Source organism: Cydia pomonella, chromosome 20 (genome assembly GCF_033807575.1).
Source record: "Cydia pomonella isolate Wapato2018A chromosome 20, ilCydPomo1, whole genome shotgun sequence".
Taxonomy (NCBI): domain Eukaryota; kingdom Metazoa; phylum Arthropoda; class Insecta; order Lepidoptera; family Tortricidae; genus Cydia; species Cydia pomonella.
The window spans coordinates 14114367-14138078 of record NC_084722.1 but is presented as its reverse complement, the minus strand read 5'-3'; the positions used below and the strand labels follow the sequence as shown (position 1 = coordinate 14138078).

Here is a 23712-nt window from a genome sequence, read left to right as displayed (position 1 = left end):
CGGTACACCATACTAAATATATGGTGTACCGAACTATTTGGCCACTTTGGTTGCTACAAAGTATTTGACGCTGACTGTACAACCTAGATCAGTATTATAAAGTGAAATAAATGTCATATACTAGGAAAAACAAATTAAAATATTTTCAGAAAATAATTTAATTTGCTATAATACTTCTAATAGTAGATCAGTATTATTGAGAACACACATAAATAAATAAATAAATAAATAAATATTATAGGACATTATTACACAAATTGACCAAGTCCCACAGTAAGCTCAATAAGGCTTGTGTTGAGGGTACTTAGGCAACGATATATATAATATATAAATACTTAAATACATAGAAAACACCCATGACTCAGGAACAAATATCCATGCTCATCATACGAATAAATGCCCTTACCAGGATTTGAACCCGGGACCATCGGCTTCGTAGGCAGGGTCACTCCCCACTAGGCCAAACTGGTCGTCAAATACATATTTAAATAACAGGTTTTTATAAATATAAGAATAAGTAGATTAGGTAGGTAGTTCATAAGACTTCAGAGAGAGTGATTACTTATTTACTTAAAAGGGAAACTAAAACCACGGAAAAGTTGCCTGTCCAACGAAGAAACCTTTATTCTGTTCCGTGTACTTAGGTAGTTAATAATAACGTCCTATGAAATGGGAGTAAAAACCAACCAAACCTTAGATTACTTTGTCATATTACGAACAATAGTATCTTTTATTTTCTTTCACAAATCGAATCAAATTCAAATCACATTCGCTAATATTTTCCTTTCAGACAAAATACCATTATTATACGACTGAACGATTGCGAATTTACAATGGACCGGGAATAGTTTACCGAGAAGCATTAGCCGTGCCAATGTCGCAAATAGTCAAACAATGAACAATAGTTACTATATGTAGGTACGAACAATGTAGGTGTCATTAAACAAACTCCATGCCAAACGAAAATACACCTTAAATCATTGTCACGGAAAGGTCAAAGGATATGTCGTATTACTACTAATTTTACTTCAAACATACAAGCAAATATAAGAATAACATGAAAACGATTGGAAATATATATAGGAAAAGGAACGACATCTGATAAAGTAACAAGGATCAGATCAGAGTACCAGTTTCTAAGAACTCACACACACGAGAGATTGCTCAGAGATGGTAAGGTATGTTATTCTGCGATTTGATTTCAATGCGGTAAAAGTTATAAAGAAATATGATCTAATTGCTGCTACTGTCAACCGTCCAGCAACATCACAACTTGCAACACTGATAAAAAAATAGTAATAGATAATAATTAATAATAATTTTTCACGTCAGCAGCTCGAACAAGGGTAATTTGATGCTTAAAAACAGTGAGCAAAATGGCATTTTGCTCACTGAGTGACACAAAATAACATACAGGTTACCTTTAGATTCGAATGTCATTTCAACGTGCGGGGCCTAATACAAGTTCGAAATATTTGGATTCTATTGTCTTTGTCCCTATCACGTCATTAGCAAAAAGAAAGAGACAAAAAAAGTCAGAGAGAAATAAGTCAGACCGCATCGTTCCAAAACAGGGTGGTAACGAGTCTTCATTCGTAATAATAAATTAATGAAATAAAAGTTCAAAATTTAATAAAAACACCATATTTTACGTATTTTATTATATAATCAAAACATTAAACTTATATAAATTTACGCAATTATTACGCAGTTAATAATTCTACATAACTACTTTTAACGATCTCTACTGTAGTTGACAAATAGTAGTATCCGCAATTCGGACCGTATCTTACAAAGTATTTTTTTTTTACAAAAAAAAAGTTGTCGATTGAACTGTCAATTGATGTTCGTTAATTCATTATTATCGTATTATTTTATTGAAATTTCTTTCGTTTTGTTTTATTGCGGTAATTAAAGTTAATTGTTAGAATACCTTCAGAAAACATGAGTGAAATAGTGATCCGTCCGTCTGGATTACATTTTTTCAGGTTGTATTTTTTGATGGCTGACTGATGTGAAATTTTTTGTGTAAGTACACGAGATCAAAGTTATTTACATCTCGTGCGCTTTTGAGTCCCTTACTACGCTCAAGATTCTAAATTAGATTCACTCGCTACGCTCGTGAATCTATTATAGAATCTTTCGCTTGCACGGGACTCGAAACAAGCACTCGAAGAAATATCAAGCTTTGCTCTCTTGTTGTACAAATAACTATTCTAGATAATATTTTGAATTTTAAAAAAGTGCACCAAAATGTAAAGCAATTCTCAAGGTGAACTGTAACTATTAGAGTTATATCAATAAATTAACAAGATTTATCCGTTTTGGCAGCGTCACACAAACTGACATTTCTCATGTAGTCATATTATGTGATTGAGATGAGCTAGACATACGAGTAGACAGCTGAAAGCTATTAATATTGTACTGTCCTTTCTTAAATCTCCTTGAGAGGCGGAAGTGAGGATCTTCTGGTAATCACGGATTACCATTGATTCATATAATTAATGTACCTATCTATAAATGAAGTAATATGTTTTCTTTTAACTTTTCTGATAGTTTTTGCCTAAGGCACAATTACAGGTGCCAATTCAAGAGTCACACCCTCTCAATTGGCAAGTGTACAAGGAAATATAATTATACATACGAAACACGTATGTGGAAAGCACACAGCTACAAATTAACAATTACATAATTCGGCATTTCTGATCAGTTTCCAGATCCCGCCACTTTTTAGTTTAAAATTGTACACGTTAAAAAGATACCTTTTTGTAATGAAAACCTATTGGATCCAGCAAGAATCGACTGGACTCCGGTTATTCTTATTAATAACGAACGATTGTTTGATCAGACGTGACCCGTTTGATGTTTTTACTCCCAGCCAAATCTTATAACGGGTGACTTCGTTGGCAGTCCGATCCGATTTGTCACCAAAAATGACAAGGTACAAATCGATATTGCTCATATGTTTTAATTAGAACTAATGACACACACAATAACACGTGTATATAATACTTCGTCAGATTCTGACGCCAATATCGCTATTGGTGTTCAGATTAACTACAAACGAGAATTTTTAAGAATAACTCCGTCGATAACAAGGTATTTTCGGATTAGAAAGATCTCCGTAAAAGTAGGATATAAACATAGAATACTCTTTATTTCACAACGCAATAGAAGAAACAGTACAGAAAAAACAATGGATTAAATATAGAGATGTACAACAGGCGGTATTATCGCTAAAAAGCCTGTTGGAATAGGCGGACAATCGTTGGGTAGCGAAATCATCTCTGTTAGTCAAAAACAGTAGTTGCAAAGTGATTTAGAATCTCTGCGGCTTACATCTGCGGAGTTTTATCTATTCATCTTATCTCAAAAAGATGGTAAATTATGCCTTTATGCCCATGTTACTAACAAAGAAAAAGACGTCCATTGGAAACCCGCCAGGGTGATTCAGTGTACTGCGAACAACTGAAATAGTTTCAGCGTTTTTGGCAGACGTGTGAACCGACAATTATGCAACAGTAATGCGACAGCGGTCGGGATATCCGACGCAAGTCTATTAATGGAAGCGTTCTTACAATAGACTTTCATGCATGTATTCTCGCTATTTAAGATAACGCAGATTGCATAGGGTTCATTTAGAATACACATATGTCCATGCCAGTGGATGTCATTCCAGATCTAGAGCAGAGCCCAACTGGGGAAGTACCTCCACCTTACATAAAACCGCAGCCAAATAACACTAGACCCTACTCATAGTGTTGTGTTCCTGCCGGTGAGTAAGGTTACCAGAACTGAACGAGGGGGGAGGGGTTTAGGGTCGGCAACGCGCATGTAATTCCTCTGAAGTTGCAGGCGTACATAGGCTACAGAGACTGCTTACCATCAGGCGGGCCGTATGCTTGTTTGCCACCGACGTAGTATAAAAATATATATATATCATCGCTATAATTTTTGTTTCCATCTTCCAACGTACATACTCTTACAAATTAGAAAAAAAATACAAAAGGAAGACAAACAATAAGATATAAATATTTACAGGGTCTTATTCGAGGAACTCTGCCTTATAAACGTCTGGATACAGATCCAGAGAGACAGAGGGCTACATAGGATAAGTGGTAACCTAAGTGATGTTTCCAATACATCCATGTCTAACCTAACCTACCCCTTTTTTATCAGAGATGATATGTTTCATATACTCCTGGACCCCTAGCTTCAACCGGTCCTCGAAGTACCGCTGCAGATACTCTATACTGTTATGGTTAGATAGATACCTGTCTCTCCGTATTCGAGGTGGTATGCTTTATAAACACCTGGGATTCTCCTAAGTACTACAGAAGGACCTTCTGGCCTTGGCTTGATAAAGCACATTGGCCACACTGTTAGATATCTACCCCTCCTTATCCGAGGTGATCTGCTTAATGAACTCCTGAACGCTTGGAGCTGTGGTCCCCCAAGTGCCGCCGTAGGTTCTTGGTGGTCTTGTGATGAGTAAGCACGTTGCCAGTGCTACCGAAGATACCGTGCTGTTATTAGACACCTACCCCTCTTTGTCCGAGGTGATTTGCTTCATGAACTCCTGGACCTCCGGCTTCGCGCTGTGGTCCCCGAAGTATCGCTGCAGGTCCTCGATGGTCTTGTGGTGAGTGAGCACGTTGCCCGTGCCGCCCACAATCTGCTGCATGTAGTTGCGGGCGCGCATGATCACTTCGGACAGTTGCAACTGAAACATTAGACGGAAGATTTGACATTTGTAATTATGAAAGGCGATGGCGGTCAAGGAATTTGATTTCTGTGTAACTGCGGATGGTGACAAAATATCAGATGTACGGCTGTACTGGCTGTAGCACGGTCGCATTTTTATTACTTGTCACTTTCGCACTTACATACTTGTTAGAACATGACAGGCAAGTGATAAAATGCGACGAGCCGCTAGAGAGAAAATATGGCGGCTTTTATGTTGATTTTCACTATAGCAATGACAAAGTACGAGGGTACGGTTTGGCCCAGAATTCATATTCCTAGATTGTGCCCAATCTCATCTGATTACAACCTCCGCACGCGAACGCGACATAGTTCACGTAGAAGTGGTCAAAACTTTCAACTTCATTTACTTATCCCTATTTATTATTTAGAGTTTGAACAGTTTAAAAGGTCTAAAATCAAAATTATTTTATGGTCTACACCAGAAGTCCTTCTTTACTAATAGTACTTTCCAAAAGCAAATAAAATTTGAAGTTATCTTGTTTTTTCTATGAATCCATTATCAGATCCTTACTCATCAGCTAATCTATAGCCAACTAAGAAGTAGATATACAAGACACATTCAAAGTACAAAAACATTTTTTCATAATCAGCAAAGCTGTTTCCCTCCTTCCTCGGAGATCTTGATGTCAGTTAAAAAGATTTCGACTTCCCGACGGTTCAGACGAATAAAGAACCCTTTAGATGTCGCCTAACAATAAATAAGGCACAACTCACCAGCAACTGAGGTCTTCCCAGCGCGGTCAACTTGACCGCCATGAGGCCCGTGCTTTTCGTGGTGTCTGAAAATACCAACAACATTAGTATTCATCAGAATACAGAATACAGACTTTATTGGTAAATATAAACATAGTACATTTTACACGTCATAATCAACTTAAAAGCTGCGTTTCAACCAGAGATGTCCGAGTATGCGTGGCGAGGGATAAATTTTTAACCCTTTTACCGCATATGCAACCATATATGGCAGTTATAATTTTCAACTCTTTTGACAACTATTAAAGTTCAAATTTCAATAAAATATTTTTATGACACGCAGTAAGGTGTTAGGAACCAGTAGAATCACTGCACGGCTAGCGAGGAAAACAAATGAAGTGATTTTATTGGTCTTAACAAACACATCTTCGCACATCTCTGGTGGAAATGCAGCCTAACTAGTAAGGAGAAATTTACTTGTATGTTTACAATGGTATTTTCCCTATTATTCTCTATTTACGACAATGCAAATTACACTAAATTGCTTTATTAGGTTAGGTATCGACTTAACTATCTACTGATTTTAATATTTGTAATGAGATGTAAGTACCCACGTTAGAAATATTGACAATACCTACATAGGTAAGTAGAGAATCTCTACTAATTTCTATTCGTATCTCTACTAGAGATACGAATAGAAATTAAATAACTGAATAGTCTACTATTTAATACTTCGGACATGAATACCATGGAAAGATATCATTTATAGTCCGTTTTTTTTAGGTTTAAATTATTTAACCTCAAAAGAAGTGGTACAGTCAGCATCAAAAGTAGTGGATCAAATAAGGTTTCATATTTTGAGCGTGAATTTTAGAAATTTATCTATATTTGGAAAAGTTATCCGGAATATAAGATACTTTTGGCGCGTTGTTTCATCCGTTACTTTTGATGCTGACTGTACAGTCACGTCTGAAAATATCGTTACGAAAAATGTGCCAAAAATATCTATACACTACCTTAATATGTGGGCAATAAAGTTGTGTACACATATTTTTGGCACTTTTTTCGTATCGATATATTCAGACGTCACCGTACCTAATGAATATTTTCTTCCGAAATACTAGGTTGGCTGTGATATTTAATATTGCGGTACAATAATATGCAAACGACACCTATGATGATGAAATAAAAAAAATATTGATTGACACTATATATATATATATATTCTGTGCATAATTTCCTCAGATTTAATTTTGGAGGAAAAAGTTACCACTACTTTTGAGGTTATAAAATTTCTAATCTAAAAAAAACGGGGTATAAGAGAAGTGAATACAGCGGCTATAGCACGATTGGCTTTTTATCATTTGTCACTATGCCTGTCACGTTCTAACAAGTATGTAAGTGCGAAAGTGAAAGGCATAATGACAAGTGATAAGATGCGACCGTGCCATAGCCGCAGGTGTCCTGACTTAGCCAATACCACCTCCACGCTATTCATGTTCAAACTATGATACAGTCTTGCAATAATATCTGACAACAAAAATTACACATTTCTAGAGTCAAACCAAGATAAGTTGGCAGTGATTTTAACAGCCCAGACAGTGCAAGGGTTATTGTACACGTCAAACTTCTATGAAATTATGACATATACTTAAAACTTGCACAGGCTGGGTATCAAAATCTCTGCCAACTTGGTCTGACTCTATACCTCCGATGAGATGGTATCAGAAATGTTTGCACGCTTCGCCGAGCAAGATATTATTGCAGTGGACTGTACGTTACAAGAACAAGTAAATAAATTACGGTACAGTTTACGTCAAATCCCAGAGCTTCGATAGGTTCGTCGTTGAAACGTTCTTCGTAATCTAGATGTGAACAATAAATCTTATATGTTGGTTCTATAATACACTGTCTAATAAAAGCTTACAGCTATTAGAGGTACTGGTAATGGCCCTATCTGTTACTTTGACGTTTTTGTTTGGTAGAAGGGGATAAAACAAATTAGTAATAGATGCATGTTGCGGTTTGCGGTTATCATATAAAAGCGTTAGTGATAAACCTAAGCCAATGAAAAATATTCTTTCGTTCTACCGCAATTTTCTGGGCAACATCCTGCACACACTTTTACGTGGTACAACTAATCATCCCTCCTTTATACTACGTCGGTGGCAAACAAGCATACGGCCCTGTTGGTAAGTAGTCTCCATAGCCTATGTACGCCTGCAACTCCAGAGGAGTTACATGCGCGTTGTCGACCCTAATACTCCGCACCCTCGTCGAGTTCTGGCAACCTTACTCACCGGCAGGAACACAACACTATAAGTAGGATCTAGTGTTATTTGGCTGCGGTTTTCTGTAAGGTGGAGGTACATCCCCAGTTGGGCTCTGCTCTAGATCTGGAATGACATCCACAGTGCCCTACCACACAAAGCGAGATGACACAATGCCCAAACCTCTCTTCCTCTCCTCCTTCCTCTTTCCTTATACCACCCAAGGCAAATAAAAGCAGTATGAAAGAGACTCACCGGCCACAGCTTCAATACTCTTGAGGAACGCCTCCATGTTCCTCTCGCACGCCGCCTCATTGAGGTAGAAGTACGTCCTCGCGCTGTGCACCTTGTACCGGCGGTCGGCGAAGCGCTGCTCCACATGGTACTGCTTCAGCTGTCCCTCTTCCTCTTTCTCTCCGCTCTGGGAGATTGAAGCGCTGGAAAGAGAATGAATCTTAGTTAAACGGAAAAATAATGGACACGATGAGCGTCTAAAGTACAGGGTGGGTATATGCACAACCGCTTTAAAAATGTTTATATTGGGTTTTGTTTTTAGATCAGCCGCGATCGCCGCTTTGCGAATCACTAGATTTTCGTAATCGCTTGCCTGGAATGTAGTGTGAAAATGTCTAGACCAGTTCAGAAGTTCCCTGTCATTACAGAATTACGTGATGTGTTTGGATGGGCTACTGTGTATTGTAGTAGACAAGTAACATTAATGTGGGGAGTTTGTTTTTAACTGAAATATAATAAGGCGGTACCTTCCCAGACAATCGCTAAGTGCAGGTAGTTACGTAATATTAAACAATTTATTATAGGTAATATACGTACCTACTTTTAATTATCTGTTCAATTGTACAATATTCTAATCTAACAACTAAATTACGTTAACTAACTTTTTATATTTTATTACTTTTCAGTTTCTTTCAAGATGTCGCCATACGAACTCATAAATTTTAATCACATTCTTAATAGACATGTTCCTCAGTTCATGTACTTTCTTAAAATATACTAGCAATAAAAACGGGTTAACGACACAAAAGTTCGCGTATTTAATGTTACACGTGCCTAATAATATATCGTTTTAAATGTACACAATATCTACCATTTCCCCTTCAGATAAGTGCCAAAAATCACTCTCACTGCCACATATCACTATAGAAATAAGAAGCAATCGAATCGATCTGAACCTCTATACATACGAACATAAGATGCATAAAATTTGGCTAAACGCCAAAACAATTCATGATAAACCAATTTAAACTCACGCGAACCAGTTATAAAGTATAATTTAGGTTGTTAACAATCCAATAGCCTAACACGCTCTAGCCAATTTCGTGTCAAAGTAATTTGGAATTTGTCGAACAGGTCATAAGGTGTGTTTTACACTTTTTGTAAATTTTAGTCTAGAAAGATTCGGCGGAAGTGGGTCACCGTAATACATGTATTCTATGACGGACGTTTTTGGCACGAGCTAGAAGCAGATCACTTTCTCTAAGACATTGTAATTGTCGTACCTATTAATATCGTGTCAATAGCCTCTTGATTGCCTAAATATATCTTTCCCTTTCTAACAAGTATTGTGAGACGGAGAGGAATTCCACGATTAGCTATACGTCTTGAAACTATCTGTGTGCAAAAAATACGGTAAAACGGTTAGTTACACTCCCATGACCCGCTAGACCACTAACGCTTTCAACTTCGTTCAACCGTAGACATTTTTTGTTGCTAGCTCAACTATAAAGTATGTAGTAAGTAGGTACATACCTACACGTGTACTTACTGTAGCTATAGATATACAAACAGGAACACTCTTAACTGTCCATCGCTGGACCTTATGCCTTTCGTAATAAGGTCCACCGTTGGACATTTAACAGTGTGGGCGATGGTACTCATTTATTGTTATAGTATCAGGGGCCCATTTCTCGAACGGCATTAGTCTAATATTATTAGTGCGTTGCCATGGTAACCCATGCGACTTGACAGTTCATGGACTAATAATATTAGTCTAATACCGGTTGAGAAATGGGCCCCAGTTCGTAGACTAACATTATTAGTCTAATATCGTTTTAGAAATGGGCCCCAGTTCGTGGAATAATAATGTTAGTCTAATACCGTTCGATAAACAGGCCCCTGGGGGCCTACCGCGAAAATCGAAATTCGCAAATTGCGGGGATTTTTCTCTTTTACTCTTCGTAAGACGTAATCAGAGTGACAGAGAAAAATTCCCGCAATTGACGAATTTCGATTTTCCCGGTAGCCGCCCTGGTAGGCAGATGTTTGGTCGGAAAACATAATAATGCGCGTTTTCCCAAAGATAAGTCCCAGCTAGATCGATTTTTCGTCCCCGAAAACCCTCCAGTAAATTTTATCGAAATCGTTAAAGCCGTTTCCAAGATCCCCGAAATATATAAATATACAAGAATTGCTCGTTTAAAGGTATAATAGTATGTCAGTAATGGTTTCTGCCGATTTCATAATGTAGCAACACTGTGTAGTAGCTGGCAGCTGCACAGCGTCTACATGTATGATTTATAACTATTATGATCTGAGGTACTTAGGTGTTCAGAATAATATTTCAACTCGACATCTACCTCAAACAAACCATATAAGATGCATTATGTTTGATTGCAAAAATATGTTTATGAGTTGTTACGAATTCATTGGTTTTTTTTTTATACGACGTCGGTGGCAAACAAGCATACGGCCCGCCTGATGGTAAGCAGTCTCAACAGTGCAAACAGGACCAGCTTCTCCACGAAGCCTAGCAAAGCTTTTAGGTTTGCTAGGCTTCGTGGAGGAGCAGGTCCTGTTTGCAGTCTAGGAGAATGTGTTTTGTTGTTTCCTCTTCTTCCATGCACGCTCTGCACATGGGGCCGTCTGTTTTACCCATATTTATTATGTAGGTGTTTGTTTAGTGTGCTGTGTCCTGTCCTGTAATTAATCCTACTATTTACGTAGTTGGTGTCTAGGTGTCTTTAATAATATTTTGGTTAGCATGTAGTTTAGTTCCGGTAAAATATATTTGGTCTGCATGCATGTGTCCATTTCCTTCCAGTATTTATTGTGGAGTTGTCTGTAATGTAAGTCTAGCTGGTTGTCTATTTAAGATATTGGTAGGGGTATGATGGGCTCGGGTCCATATACCGGTGTTTCTGAACCTTTCCTGGCCAGTTTATCCGCTGCATCGTTTCCTCTTGATCCACTATGCCCCTTTATCCATTGAACGGTTACTTTGCGAGAACTATCACGGGGGATCAAAACGACCTTGTCAGATGTCATCCATTGAAGTATCAACACTAAGAAGCCAAATATCAAATCATTGACGGCCAATTCTCATGATCAATCAGTTGCACGATATACGGACATGAGAGATGACGTCCTTTACTCATTTATAGAAGCCCTACTGTGTCAAACAGCCGCCCGATTCCGAAGGATTTAATTTCTCATGGTTTTAAAATGGTTTTGACACGACCATGACGATCGTTGTGATGTTTCGATAGTTATTCGTTCTCTGATATGGTGTAGCTATGATACGGTGTTAAATTAATTTGTAACATTTGCGCTTACTTGTAAAGCATGCTCTGTACACTTGTTTTGGACCTCGTGCTAGTTTTTAAGCCATGATATGCTATTGTATATTGTATGTTTCATGATATTGTACGATTTCTGTTATGTGAGCTCAATAAAGTAAAATAAAAAAATATAAGATCGTCTCGGTGATTGGCGCGTATATCACGCATGACTTTCGCTTCATTTCGCCACCGATCAGCGGGAGCGATCTTCAAGGTCGTGTCAAAACCATGACTGATTGTTACATCTGAATCAGGCATCGAGTCTTATAAAATTGATACTAGATGAATACATATATAACCACTCAATGGCAGGGGCATAACCCCTCAGGGGGTAGAGTTAGAAGTTGGCAGCAATTTTGACAGCCCAGACAGTGCAAGTGTTATTTTAAATGTCAAACTTCTATGAAATTATGACGTTTACTCAGCATTTGCACAGGCTGGGCTATTAAAATCGCTGCCAACTTATCTTGGTCTGACTCTATCAACATATTTCTCATACGACATGTGTTTTGACATTAAAGATATTGAATTTAATTTGGTGTGGAGACATTTTGAGTCGCAGGAAAAGCCATAAGCCATAATATAGTTTTTATCGCAGAAATCATTATTCTAGCAGACGAAGTCGCGGGTAAAAACTAGTAAAAAATAAATATTTAACATAAAACATGGGTAGTTGTAAAGGCCCCGATAAAAACAATACGCCAATTGTTATTACTCAGCTAAATTACTGGAAAGTAAATTTAAACAATCAAAATCCCAGTTCTTCTCAAGAAAAAAAAAGAAACGTAAAAATAAAAAAATAAAGAGAGCTAACTAAACTTAATATAGTGATAATACCGATAATTATTTGTAATTGTATTGGCAAGCTACACAGTTACTCGCTAGCATTCGCTAAGTAACTGCTAAATCCCATTACAATAATCATAAACGTAACTTCGCTAATTAGCTAAAAGAAAACTAATTACCAACACTACAAGCTGAAAGGCGTTAAAAATGAGTCAATTACTTTTTAAATAGAGTCTACTCGAACACACTAGAGATGAATTCAAGATGGCGTCTAAAAAGAAAAGAAACAAAAGAAAAACCCGGCAACTGCAATGTCTTGGAGGCTCCGGGGGCCGTTTTTTAGCAATTCTTGTAAGCGAAAACTTGTCGTACTGCTTCTGAAATAATGGAAGAGGACGCTTAGGATCTAGATCTACTATAGCATGGGTTTTATATATTCCAGTAGCACCTCCCTTGTGTGTTGGAACTTTTGGGATTGGGGCTATATTTATACCACCAAAGAGTTTATTGACTGTAGTAGAGTCTAAGAAATAAACGTGCCCATTAGTTTGACATCAGCAACAGATGGCGCTGCTCGCGCCATACATTTTGTGATCAGTCAATTGTCAAACGTCAACTTTTGACAATCAGAGTAACTACATAATATGCAGAGCCGTACAGCGCCATCTTATTTAGGTAGTTGTCAAATTCGAAGCACGACATTGTTTTAATCTTTACTTGACTTCCTTAATCAATGTATCTTTGATACCACCTACAATTTAACTGACATGCCGCAAAACTTAGAAAATTTTATAAAAATTAGGGCATTTTGTTACAAATAACTTATATCATAATAATTCTTAGATTTCTTGTATCAGGTATTTCTTTAAACTTGTATAAGTAGGTATTTCTGCACATAGTGTAAGAGGAATCTATGTAAGTATCGATGAATTTAGATAGATCTCACTATATACATAACAGTATTAGGTGCCTTTATTTCTAAGCAATATTAATGACTAAGTTAGCTAAATTATTATACCTACCACGCTCGTATGAGGATAATTTTGTAACTAAACTCGTGGTTAAAACCGATAAAGGAGAATGGACGGGGAAGAATAACATACAATGTAAGTTTATTGGTTTTTAAAATAGTCGTTTTTCATGAAAACGTAGTTAGGTACGTAGTAACTAAGTACTTGCACTTAAAAGTTAATTTAACCATCGTTAAATAATACCGTAAAATTATTTTTTACTAAAAACAGTGAAATGCAAAAAAGTAAACGCTGTTATTGACCTATAAAGATTACGTTTACATCGTTTTATCGTTTTGAATAAAACATTCGACGCTCTTGCACACATTTGTCAGAACGAATGTGATAGATGTTATATCCACAGCGATAAATGACAAAAATATATTCGCGCGGTTTATTCCAAACAATAGCAGTCCACGGGCGATTATAAACTATATGTTATCAGAGCGAATACTTAATACTGGTCTTCCCGAGCGTTTGTCTAAGTAATTTATTAGAATAACATATCGGCCTTATAAAAAACAAAAGGAAACGAGCGAGATGGCCGTTACAACTGTTCGCGTTTCATGATTGTCAGCCGAAGGCCGTCTCTTACGGGCGCTCAACTATTTTAGAATCACGATTCCATTGTGACGAGCTACACATACATACGTACAACACATTCATATATAATAAGTGTTAACCGGCGTGTCTTTGACAAGCAAAAATAATGAGAAAATTACGGACGGGTGACGGTCGGACGCTACATACTTGCGCGAATGAAAAGTTATGAGATGAGTGTCGAGTTGTTAAAGGGGAACAATTCTGCTGAAATCGTTGCATATTTGTTTTAAAACAGATTATGAGTTTTGGCGTAATAATGTCTGTTGTATAGATTTGTTGATTACAAATTAAGACTTTTGACGTATGCGTGGGTCACACCAACAGTGAGGCACCATTTCGAATAGCAAAATTAACTTACTGTTTTCGTACACATATGAGCGTTACGTGATTTGTATGGTTATCGGACTTCGGGAAAGAAGGATGAAGATACCGGTCAATACATGTGGGTAAAAAAAAATTATAAGTATATCTGTAGGTAACGTGTAACTTGTGCGTCAAACCATATGCGGGTCAATGTTTTAAATCTTTGCTCGTTATTCTTTTCCTGCTCGCTATGCGAGCATTCCACAAAATTTTGTGTCAGGTACGTGACGCGTATGTTAGCTAGCTTAATAACCTGCAGAAAATCAGAAGTGTTCAAAAAAGTCACGTACCCGGCACGAATGCCCCTAAGGTACATTTCTTGGGAATCAAAATAAAAACAATTTCCTGAAATAATGCTATTTTTACTTGCGATATCTCTTAATTCTCTTATGACAGATTACATACATTCTAACCGGAACAGTGACAACCGGTAGGTTGCCAGTATAAAAATAGAATACATCACATTCGTCCCCTTTTTAAAATGTAACTGAATCCCTAATTACAAATTTAACCTATCCGGTGCTCTTCGCGGTCTAGATGACCTCCTTAAAGTTGGGCTGGCTGTTATTTCCACATTAACATTCCTTCCCTCTTCTACTTCTCTAGCAGCTGGACTACCCTCTGGTACTGCACTTCTAGCGTTTTCACCATTGGAGTTGGCATCTAGAGCTGCCTCTCTATTTTCAAAATTATCTTCGATAAAAGGCTGAACTGGTGGCTCTTCACTCAAAGTTTCAGGTCTAGTTTCATTTTCAATAGATATGTCTGATTCGTATTCTACACTCGGGCTAAAACAAAGCCTCAAGGAGGAAGCATGGTAATACTTATGAATGCCCTCAACATTTACTACATACCTAACCGCACTCAATTGCTTGAAAACAATTCCTTTGACCCAACCCGTTCCTTTACTCAACTCCTTGCACCATACTCTATCCCCCACTTTAAAGTTAATTACTACTCGCTCTCTATTTTCTTTTTTAGTTTTTCTAGAAATTATATTATGTGGCTTCATTAAATCAAATCTTGTTCTAGGTTTTTGTTTGAATAAAATTTCATTAGGTGACATTCCAGTTGCATTAGGTGAGTTCCGGTAAGTAAAAAGAAAGTTCTGCAACCGCACTTCTCTAGATAATTTAGGATTAAGGTTTTCTAATCTAGTTAAGAATTTTTTTACCGTAAAAACGGTCCGTTCCGCTAATCCATTGGATTGAGGATGGTACGGAGGAGTCTTGAGTGCTTCACATCCATTAGCTTTTAAAAAGCTTACAAATTCCCTAGAGTTAAAAGGGGGACCATTATCACTAACTAATTGGGCTGGTATCCCTATAAAGGCAAACGTCTCACATAATTTTTCAATAACTTGTGGGGCTGTGGTACCCTGCATAATATGTACATCTAACCATTTAGATCTAGAATCCACAATCAATAGATAGGTAGTCGATTTAACATAAAAAAAATCAATATGAACCCTTTCAAAATTACTCTCTGTAGGCTTCCAGGAACTTAGTGAGCATGCATTAGTAAAACTTCTAGAAGATTGGCAGATGTCACAACTCAAAATTAAATTTTCAATATCCTGACCCATATTCGGCCACCAGCAGAATTCTCTCATAAGCATCTTAGATTGTACCACCCCTTGGTGTGATTCATGAAAATTACCTAGTACCTTTGACCTTAATGTTAATGGAATTATTACTCTACTACCCCATAATACACATTTTTGCTCTACACACAACTCAGCTCGCTTTACAAAATAAGGTTTTAGTGAGTCCTCACTTACACTTTTGGGCCACCCCGTACTCACGTATTCACAAACTTTACTCAGTATTGGATCAGTCTTAGTACAATATGCAATCTCTTTAAAGTTTAAAGGTAAATCATCAGAAAAATTCAAATAGCTTATTTCTTCAGTCGCCACGGCTACTTCAGGTAGGGGTAAGCGTGATAATGCATCAGCATTAGCCAGTAATGTGCCCTTTCTATACCTAATCTCATAGCTATAACCCGACAATAAAAGAGCCCACCTCTGAAGCCTAGCATTAGCAGTTACTGGTATTCGCTTTAGAGGATCAAAAATGAATTTCAAAGGTTGGTGATCAGTTACCAAAACAAACTTACGGCCATACAAAAATTTATGAAACTTTTTAACAGCAAAAATAATGGCTAATGCTTCTTTTTCCACTTGTGAATAATTTTTTTGTGCACTATTTAAGGTACCAGATGCAAAACTAATTGGTTCACCATCAATTTTATGACTAAGTACCGCTCCCACACCATATTTACTAGCATCTGATGTTAGAAATAATTCTTTATTGCAATCATAATGTACTATTAATTGATTTTCTAGTAATAATTTCTTACTATTTTCAAAAGCTCTTTGGCAACTCTCTGTCCACTTAAATGGAGTGTCATTTTTTAGTAAATTATAGATAGGTGTCAAGCATTCAGATAACCTAGGTAAAAATTTCCCATAGTAGTTTAATAAACCAAGATAAGCCTGCACCTGAGTGACTGTTTTGGGTTCTGGTGCTTTCAAGATAGCATCCACTTTTTCTGGTAATGGTTTAACCCCATCTCTGCTAATAATATGGCCTAGAAATTTAATTTCATTTGAGAAAAACTGACACTTCTCTAAATTGATTCTTACATTGTAGCATAGTAAACGTTTCAACACTTCTTCTAAATTCTGATAACAATGCAAAAGACTCTTGCCCTTTATTACAATATCATCAATAAAACACTTGACATTCCCTAATCCTTCTAAAATTTGATCCATAGCACACTGAAACACAGAGGGTCCACTTGAAACTCCAAATTGCAACCTGGTTGGTCGAAATAAGCCTAAGTGGGTGTTAATAGTCATGTATTCACGAGAGGCCTCTTCTAATAATAACTGTTGATATGCACCCGATAAGTCCAAAACACAGAAAACACTACCTCCAGACAATTCAGTAAAAATGTCCTCAGGTATTGGAAGAGGATAGTGTTCACTGTCCAGTACTTGATTTAGTGTCACTTTATAATCAACACAAACACGTATTTTTTTGTCAGCTCTTTGTGCCACCACAATTGGACTAGCCCATTTACTATGCCTTACCTTTTCTATGATACCAGCCTTTTCTAAACTTAATAATTCTTTTTCAACTTCTATTTTCTTTGAATAAGGTATAGTATAAGCTTTGTGAAAGATAGGTTCTGCTCCATGCTTAAGTTTTAGACTTGCTTTCAATTTCAAAATATGAGAAGATCTATCTTTCTCAAAAACTTTTGCATATTTCTTTTTAATATCTTGAATTAGTTTTTTCTTATCCATACCATCAAATTCAATCCGTTTAATCTCAAAATACCTCTGCCATTTCGGAAAAATAACTCTTAACCAGTTTCTACCAACTAACGGCTCAAAATATTTGTCACATTCAATCACTATTAAAAACAACTCTTTTTTTATATTTTTCACCCATAATTTCACAGCTCCTAAAACCTTTAATGGCTCCCCTGATACCGATTTTAATTTAGTATTACATTTTCTTAAATCACTTTCACCAAAATACTTCTTAAAATCCTTACAATGTATCACTGATTTACATGCTCCTGTGTCCACTTGCATCTTAAGAGAGATTCGATTTCCTAGTCACAATGGTAACCATGCCGCTTCTTCATCTCCACTGTCAATGTTTTGAATGCTTCCTAGAATGACTTCTTCTCCATCCTGGTCTTTGTCCGCATTGTCCTGCTCATCCAGCTGTCTCAGTACATTCCTTTCCCCCGCCGGCCGGAAGTGACACTTAGTAGCAATATGCCCTTGCCTTTGGCAATTGTAACAGGTCCAAGTCTTCTTAAAGCATCTGTCCGCAGTATGACTGCCCCCGCAACGGCTGCATTCTCTGGCATAATGAGGATTTTCTTCTTTTATGTTTTGTTTTCTGTTATCATTTCCCTGCATGTTGTCTCTATATTTCATTGGAGGACGTACATTTACGTGCACTGGTGTGCGACTCTGTCCTGGGACTGGCTTCTTGATTGCTGACACACTTCCTACCGGTTGAATGTTTTTGGTTTCTTTTTCCGCACTTTCATAAGCTGACGCAATTTTTACAGCTTCTGCAAATGATAAGCCATCTCCCACCGTTAACAATTTTTTTACTAAATGCTCCTGTATCAATCCGCACACCAACCTGTCCCGTAATGCCTCATCTAAGAAACTACCAAACTTGCATAAAGCCGCTTTCCCTTTTATTTCCACTACAAATTCGTTAACACTTTGGCCCTCTTTTTGTTTGCACATGTAAAACTCGTATCGGCCAGCTATTGCAGATTTATTGACAACATAATGTTTAGTAAGGGCTTCAATTAAATCTGTGTAAGTTTTCTGCGATGGTTTCTCCGGTGAAACGAGGTTTTTCAATACATTATAGGTTTCTGGCCCGATTAAGGTTATTAACATCGGAACCTTCATATCATTTTCAATACTATTTACAATGAAAAACTGCTCCATTCTTTCACTGTAATCGGCAAAGTCTTTTTCAGGATTAAAATGCTCTATATTTCCTATTAAAGCCATCCTCGTCGCCAATAATAAGTCTTCTTAAATAAAAACACAATTTCCTGAAATAATGCTATTTTTACTTGCGATATCTCTTAATTCTCTTATGACAGATTACATACATTCTAACCGGAACAGTGACAACCGGTAGGTTGCCAGTATAAAAATAGAATACATCACAGGTCACACCAACAGTGAGGCACCATTTCGAATAGCAAAATTAACTTACTGTTTTCGTACACATATGAGCGTTACGTGATTTGTATGGTTATCGGACTTCGGGAAAGAAGGATGAAGATACCGGTCAATACATGTGGGTAAAAAAAAATTATAAGTATATCTGTAGGTAACGTGTAACTTGTGCGTCAAACCATATGCGGGTCAATGTTTTAAATCTTTGCTCGTTATTCTTTTCCTGCTCGCTATGCGAGCATTCCACAAAATTTTGTGTCAGGTACGTGACGCGTATGTTAGCTAGCTTAATAACCTGCAGAAAATCAGAAGTGTTCAAAAAAGTCACGTACCCGGCACGAATGCCCCTAAGGTACATTTCTTGGGAATCAAAACAGCAGAATGTATTACGAACTACTTAACGAAAGTGTCATTTCAACAAGCAACAAATGCCCTGCTCATTTAGCAACAAACATATCAAACCACAATTGCGGTTTTCGTTATTCGTTACTCGGCTGGAGCAGCACGGTCGCATTTTTCTCACTTGTCACTATGCCTGTCAAACTGTCTGTTCTAACAAGTATGTAAGTGTGAAAGTGACAGGCATCGTGACAAGTGATAAAAATGCGACCGTGCTACAGCCGCAAGGATATTAAAGCGGGATAATTCTAATTGAGGGGTGCTTAAAAACAACATACCTATTTAAAAAATATAGCCACTAATAGACATTACAAGGAAACACACTTTCGGAAAAGGTCACCTTAAGGATGACAGTCATGGATTTTATTTAACTGATAAATGATTAAATTTTCTTCCGTTCTGTAAAAGTTAGTCAATTTCCTGGGGCACCAAATTTCTCATTCACGCTTACGTGGTCATAGCAAGAGTGAGAGAGATAGTAATATGACTTCGATCGTCGGTTTGGTTTGCGTTTATTATAAGCAGTTTACCTGACTTCTCGCTTCTCGGCCTCCTCCTGGGAGAGGTCCTCTTCCACGGAGTAGTCAAGGATAGACTTGACGCCGAATGATCGCAGTCTGGAAATGGAAACAGCTACTTTAGAATAACATACTAAAGGAAAGTTAAGTTTTTGGCAAAAGGTTTTGGTCTTACTCATCGAGACAATAATAAAAACCCCAAACACAATTTGTTTTATCACAAAGTTCCCATGGCCACCTCATGTCTTCATCATCACTATCATCAGATCAGCTCCATGTCATCAAAATATCGAACTGTCACCCGATTTATATATGTATGCAAAATATCAGCTCAATCGGAAATCGGGAAGTGGGTCAAACTTATCTTCCAAGATAAGTTTGACCCACTTCCCGTGACTGTAGCTGGTTAGCATTTAAACCCTATAGTATCGAGGTTTATTAGCCGATTTCCACATTACCTATGGTTTTGCGTGGATTCAAACTTGGAATAATATAATGTCCCGCTTCCGGTAATTTTAGTTTTAACTGTTAATGTTTATCTTTTATTTGAGACCGGAAATGACATAGCAATAGCACGGAGGCACAAACTGTGTAGTGACCCGTTTGTTGGTAACTTTTCGAAAATGTTGGCTACCTACAAACAAGGAGTTATCGATTGTAATAAAGAGGTAAAATTTATGAAAACACGTGTGCCTTATTTTGACAGCTGAAGCAGATGTTGACAGCACAGTTTTGTGATCAGTATATTGTCAAACGTCAATGTTTGACAATCTGAGTTTCGTACGGAGCCGTACAGTGTCATCTCGTTTAACCCTTAAACGTTGGCATTCCTTTCGTTCGACCCCGAACCGTAATTCTTCAAAGCTACTAATAATAACAATAATAATAATAATTCAGCCTATATACGTCCCACTGCTGGGCACAGGACTCCTCTCATGTGCGAGAGGGCTCGGGCTATAGTCCCCACGCTAGCCCACTGCGGATTGGGGACTTCACATACACCTTTGAATTTCTTCGCAGATGTATGCAGGATTCCTCACGATGTTTTCCTTCACCGAAAAGCTAGTGGTAAATATCAAATGATATTTTCGTACATAAGTTCCGAAAAACTCATTGGTACGAGCCAGGATTTGAACCCGCGACCTCCGGATTGAAAGTCGGACGTCATATCCACTCGGCCAACACCGCTTCTAACTTTTGCTAATTATTTTGTTTGCATTCTTATTGTAGAGATGCGTTTTTGTTTCAGGCATGATGGCATATGGCAAGTGGGTTAACTGTGAAATTCGGCGGACCAAATTGTCTTAGTGTAAGGCCTGAGTGGACGCTCGGAGCGGAGCGTTCGGCGGGACGTGCAGCGTGGCGTCGAGCTCACAAGTGATGTGAGCAGCGTGCACTAAGGCCGCTCCTATACGTTTGCATTTGTTTAACATGAACGCCGCACGCCCGCCCAACCCCGTTGCACGCCCAACTCGAGCGTCCACTCAGGCCTTACACTTAGACTTTTCTCAATCAATGCATCTTTGCTACAAGTTATACCAGTATTTTTACCTGTCCAGCGTGGGTCGGATTTTGTTCTGGTCTTCGCCAGCGACGAATTGCCCGTAGAACGTGGCTTTCATTATCATTTCGAAGAGCTTCTTGCCGACCACTTGCCGCATCCGCTTCATCAGCTGCACAAATAAAGACATTGTTAAATACATATAACAATAACCTGAAAATTACAATAGCAATTTGGATTATTTGTCAAATTTAAACATCTGCAGATATATCGTCAGATAACAACGAAAACTCACTAATTATTACTACAAGTTCAGAGCCATAGTGAACCGGACTATTCATTAAACAAGGTTGATTTTTGTGTGATTATTTTTTGCAATTAGTTAGTCACTGACGATATTATGGTCACGCTTACATGGCGTGATCTGACACAGCTTACTATATCATGCATCGCATCCTAACAAGATTGTTTTTGATACATCGCTCGTTAGTAAGAGAAATGCGCGAACAGCATAATGCATCTGCAGTAAGAAATAAGTTGGCCTTTGTTGTATTTAATTTACTCTGTAAATGTGTTTTCTCGTGTTTTTATTTTTATGTACAATATAGTATATACATACATACATACATGTCTTAAAAGGTACAGAAATTATAATAATTATTGTATAATCTTGCGTGATAACAAGCCGGAGACACTTGACATAAATTTTGCTATAAATCGCGCCATCATGGTATAGCAAAATGGCGCGATTTCACACACTAATGCATATAAGTATGTTGCAGATTGTATGTGAGCATTTCACTTGCATCGGCACGCTCAACGCCGCTCAACAAAAGCAACATGACATATGTTACCAACCGGCAGCGGCGAGGGCGTTCACAGTCAAGTTCAATGTCAACCGTGTGATACGTATGTATACTGGGCTATTTACAAAATCGCGATTATTTATTTATTTATCGTAAGTATGGCAAATTTACACTGTGTGTTGTACCTATTTACATGCAAATCATAACTGGTGCTCGTCAGGTCTTTGAAATCCATGAGTCATACTTGGTTGGTGGTGCACAGTTTGTTTAGGGTTTCCGCAGTCACATTCCTCGGCGTCAGTCCAGCCCCATTTTTTACGCAGGTAAGCTTAGTGACCTATTCCGGTTCTTAAACGGTTTAAGGAACACCAGACACGTCGGGCCTCTTTGAAACCATGCGGGAGTTTACGGGGGCCGAGGTGAATAGCGATTAAATAGGTAACTCCTTTAAATTTCATCACATTCTGTTTTTAAAGATAGATTAAAGCCTTTTTCTTGTCCTAAGCCTTATCCCAAATAATGTGAGGATAAGATCCTGCCTTTCCCATTGTTCCCAGTTCTGGACTACGATAATATCTACTCCTCTTTCAGGTCCTTCTGGCCCGTCGTCAACCAGGTGGCGGGCCGTCTTCCAGCGCCTCGCACTGTCGTGTGTATGCTCAGGGCAACTCGTACCACGTGGTCTTCAGGGCGGCGGAGTACATGTCCATACCGTCCTAGGCGACGTTCTTTAACCTGGATTATTTTATTTTATTTATTTTATTTTATTTAAATATGAAACAAACGGTCATACAAAAAATATTATTACAGTTTCTTATTTAACATCTAGACCTATAGTTTCCATGTTTGTTAAACATATCTTTATATAGATTATGGGCGCGACTTGTGATATGGATATTTCGTACTTTATCCAGCAGTGTGACACCCGCTGACGCTGACCAGCGTAATATGCACATTTCTGTCGTGTGTAACTTAGCTGCTGGTTATTGGATGCCCAACACTCGGTACCATAAAGTATAGCGAGTCTAATTGCTGTTTTATAAAGTTTTCCCTTGAGGTTGATGGGCTGTTTTTAAAGATACTAATATATATCGTACGTTAATTTGCTCGCTAACGTTATGGTAGGCCTGTTCTGTTAAAATAACGACTCAAAGCAAAGCCGATCGCAGCCGGCATGAACTACTTACTATTGTCTTGGAAGTCAGATGGTCCATCATTACCATCCCATAATAAAAATATATTTGAGAAGAGAGGTTAGGTTACCGTATGACCTATGTTAGATACCAAGTCAAGGCAGAGCGAATGTCCTCCAAATGTCCTAGCCTAAGTTATTTATAGTATTACCAAATACGTTGGAATAAGATTCGTCTATCCGGTCATGAGACTCGGTGGCCTTGCAATGGAATATTAGTTTTTTAATCTTATATTATTCTAATGCAACTACCTGGCTTGGCTCAAAAACTTAAGACGAAAGTAGAGGCTTGAAAATATTTTTACACAATTTGTTGTATATGAACCACACCTACGCCCCTAATACTTAAAAAATACAAATATTAGTAAATGCGCCTATAACTACTCTATGAAGGGCGTGAAAATTTCGAATTTTTCATACAATAATCACCCCATTTACAAAGAGTTTCGTGATGCCAGAAGAATTGCTTAGCAACAATAGTGCTTTACTCGGTC

The 23712-nt window shown here is 37.8% G+C and overlaps 1 protein-coding gene across 1 annotated transcript in view; it reads right to left on the bottom strand.

Annotated features, from left to right (window-relative positions):
* LOC133529172 (proline dehydrogenase 1, mitochondrial) overlaps positions 1-23712 on the bottom strand; it is a 61945-nt gene that overhangs the window by 12340 nt on the left and 25893 nt on the right. Inside the window, exons 2-6 of the mRNA XM_061866825.1 lie at positions 21271-21392; positions 19732-19818; positions 7986-8167; positions 5482-5546; positions 4545-4723 (exon numbers count right to left, since the gene is read on the bottom strand). Coding sequence (XP_061722809.1) covers positions 4545-4723; positions 5482-5546; positions 7986-8167; positions 19732-19818; positions 21271-21392 — 635 coding nt within the window. The remainder of the gene's footprint in view (positions 1-4544; positions 4724-5481; positions 5547-7985; positions 8168-19731; positions 19819-21270; positions 21393-23712) is intronic.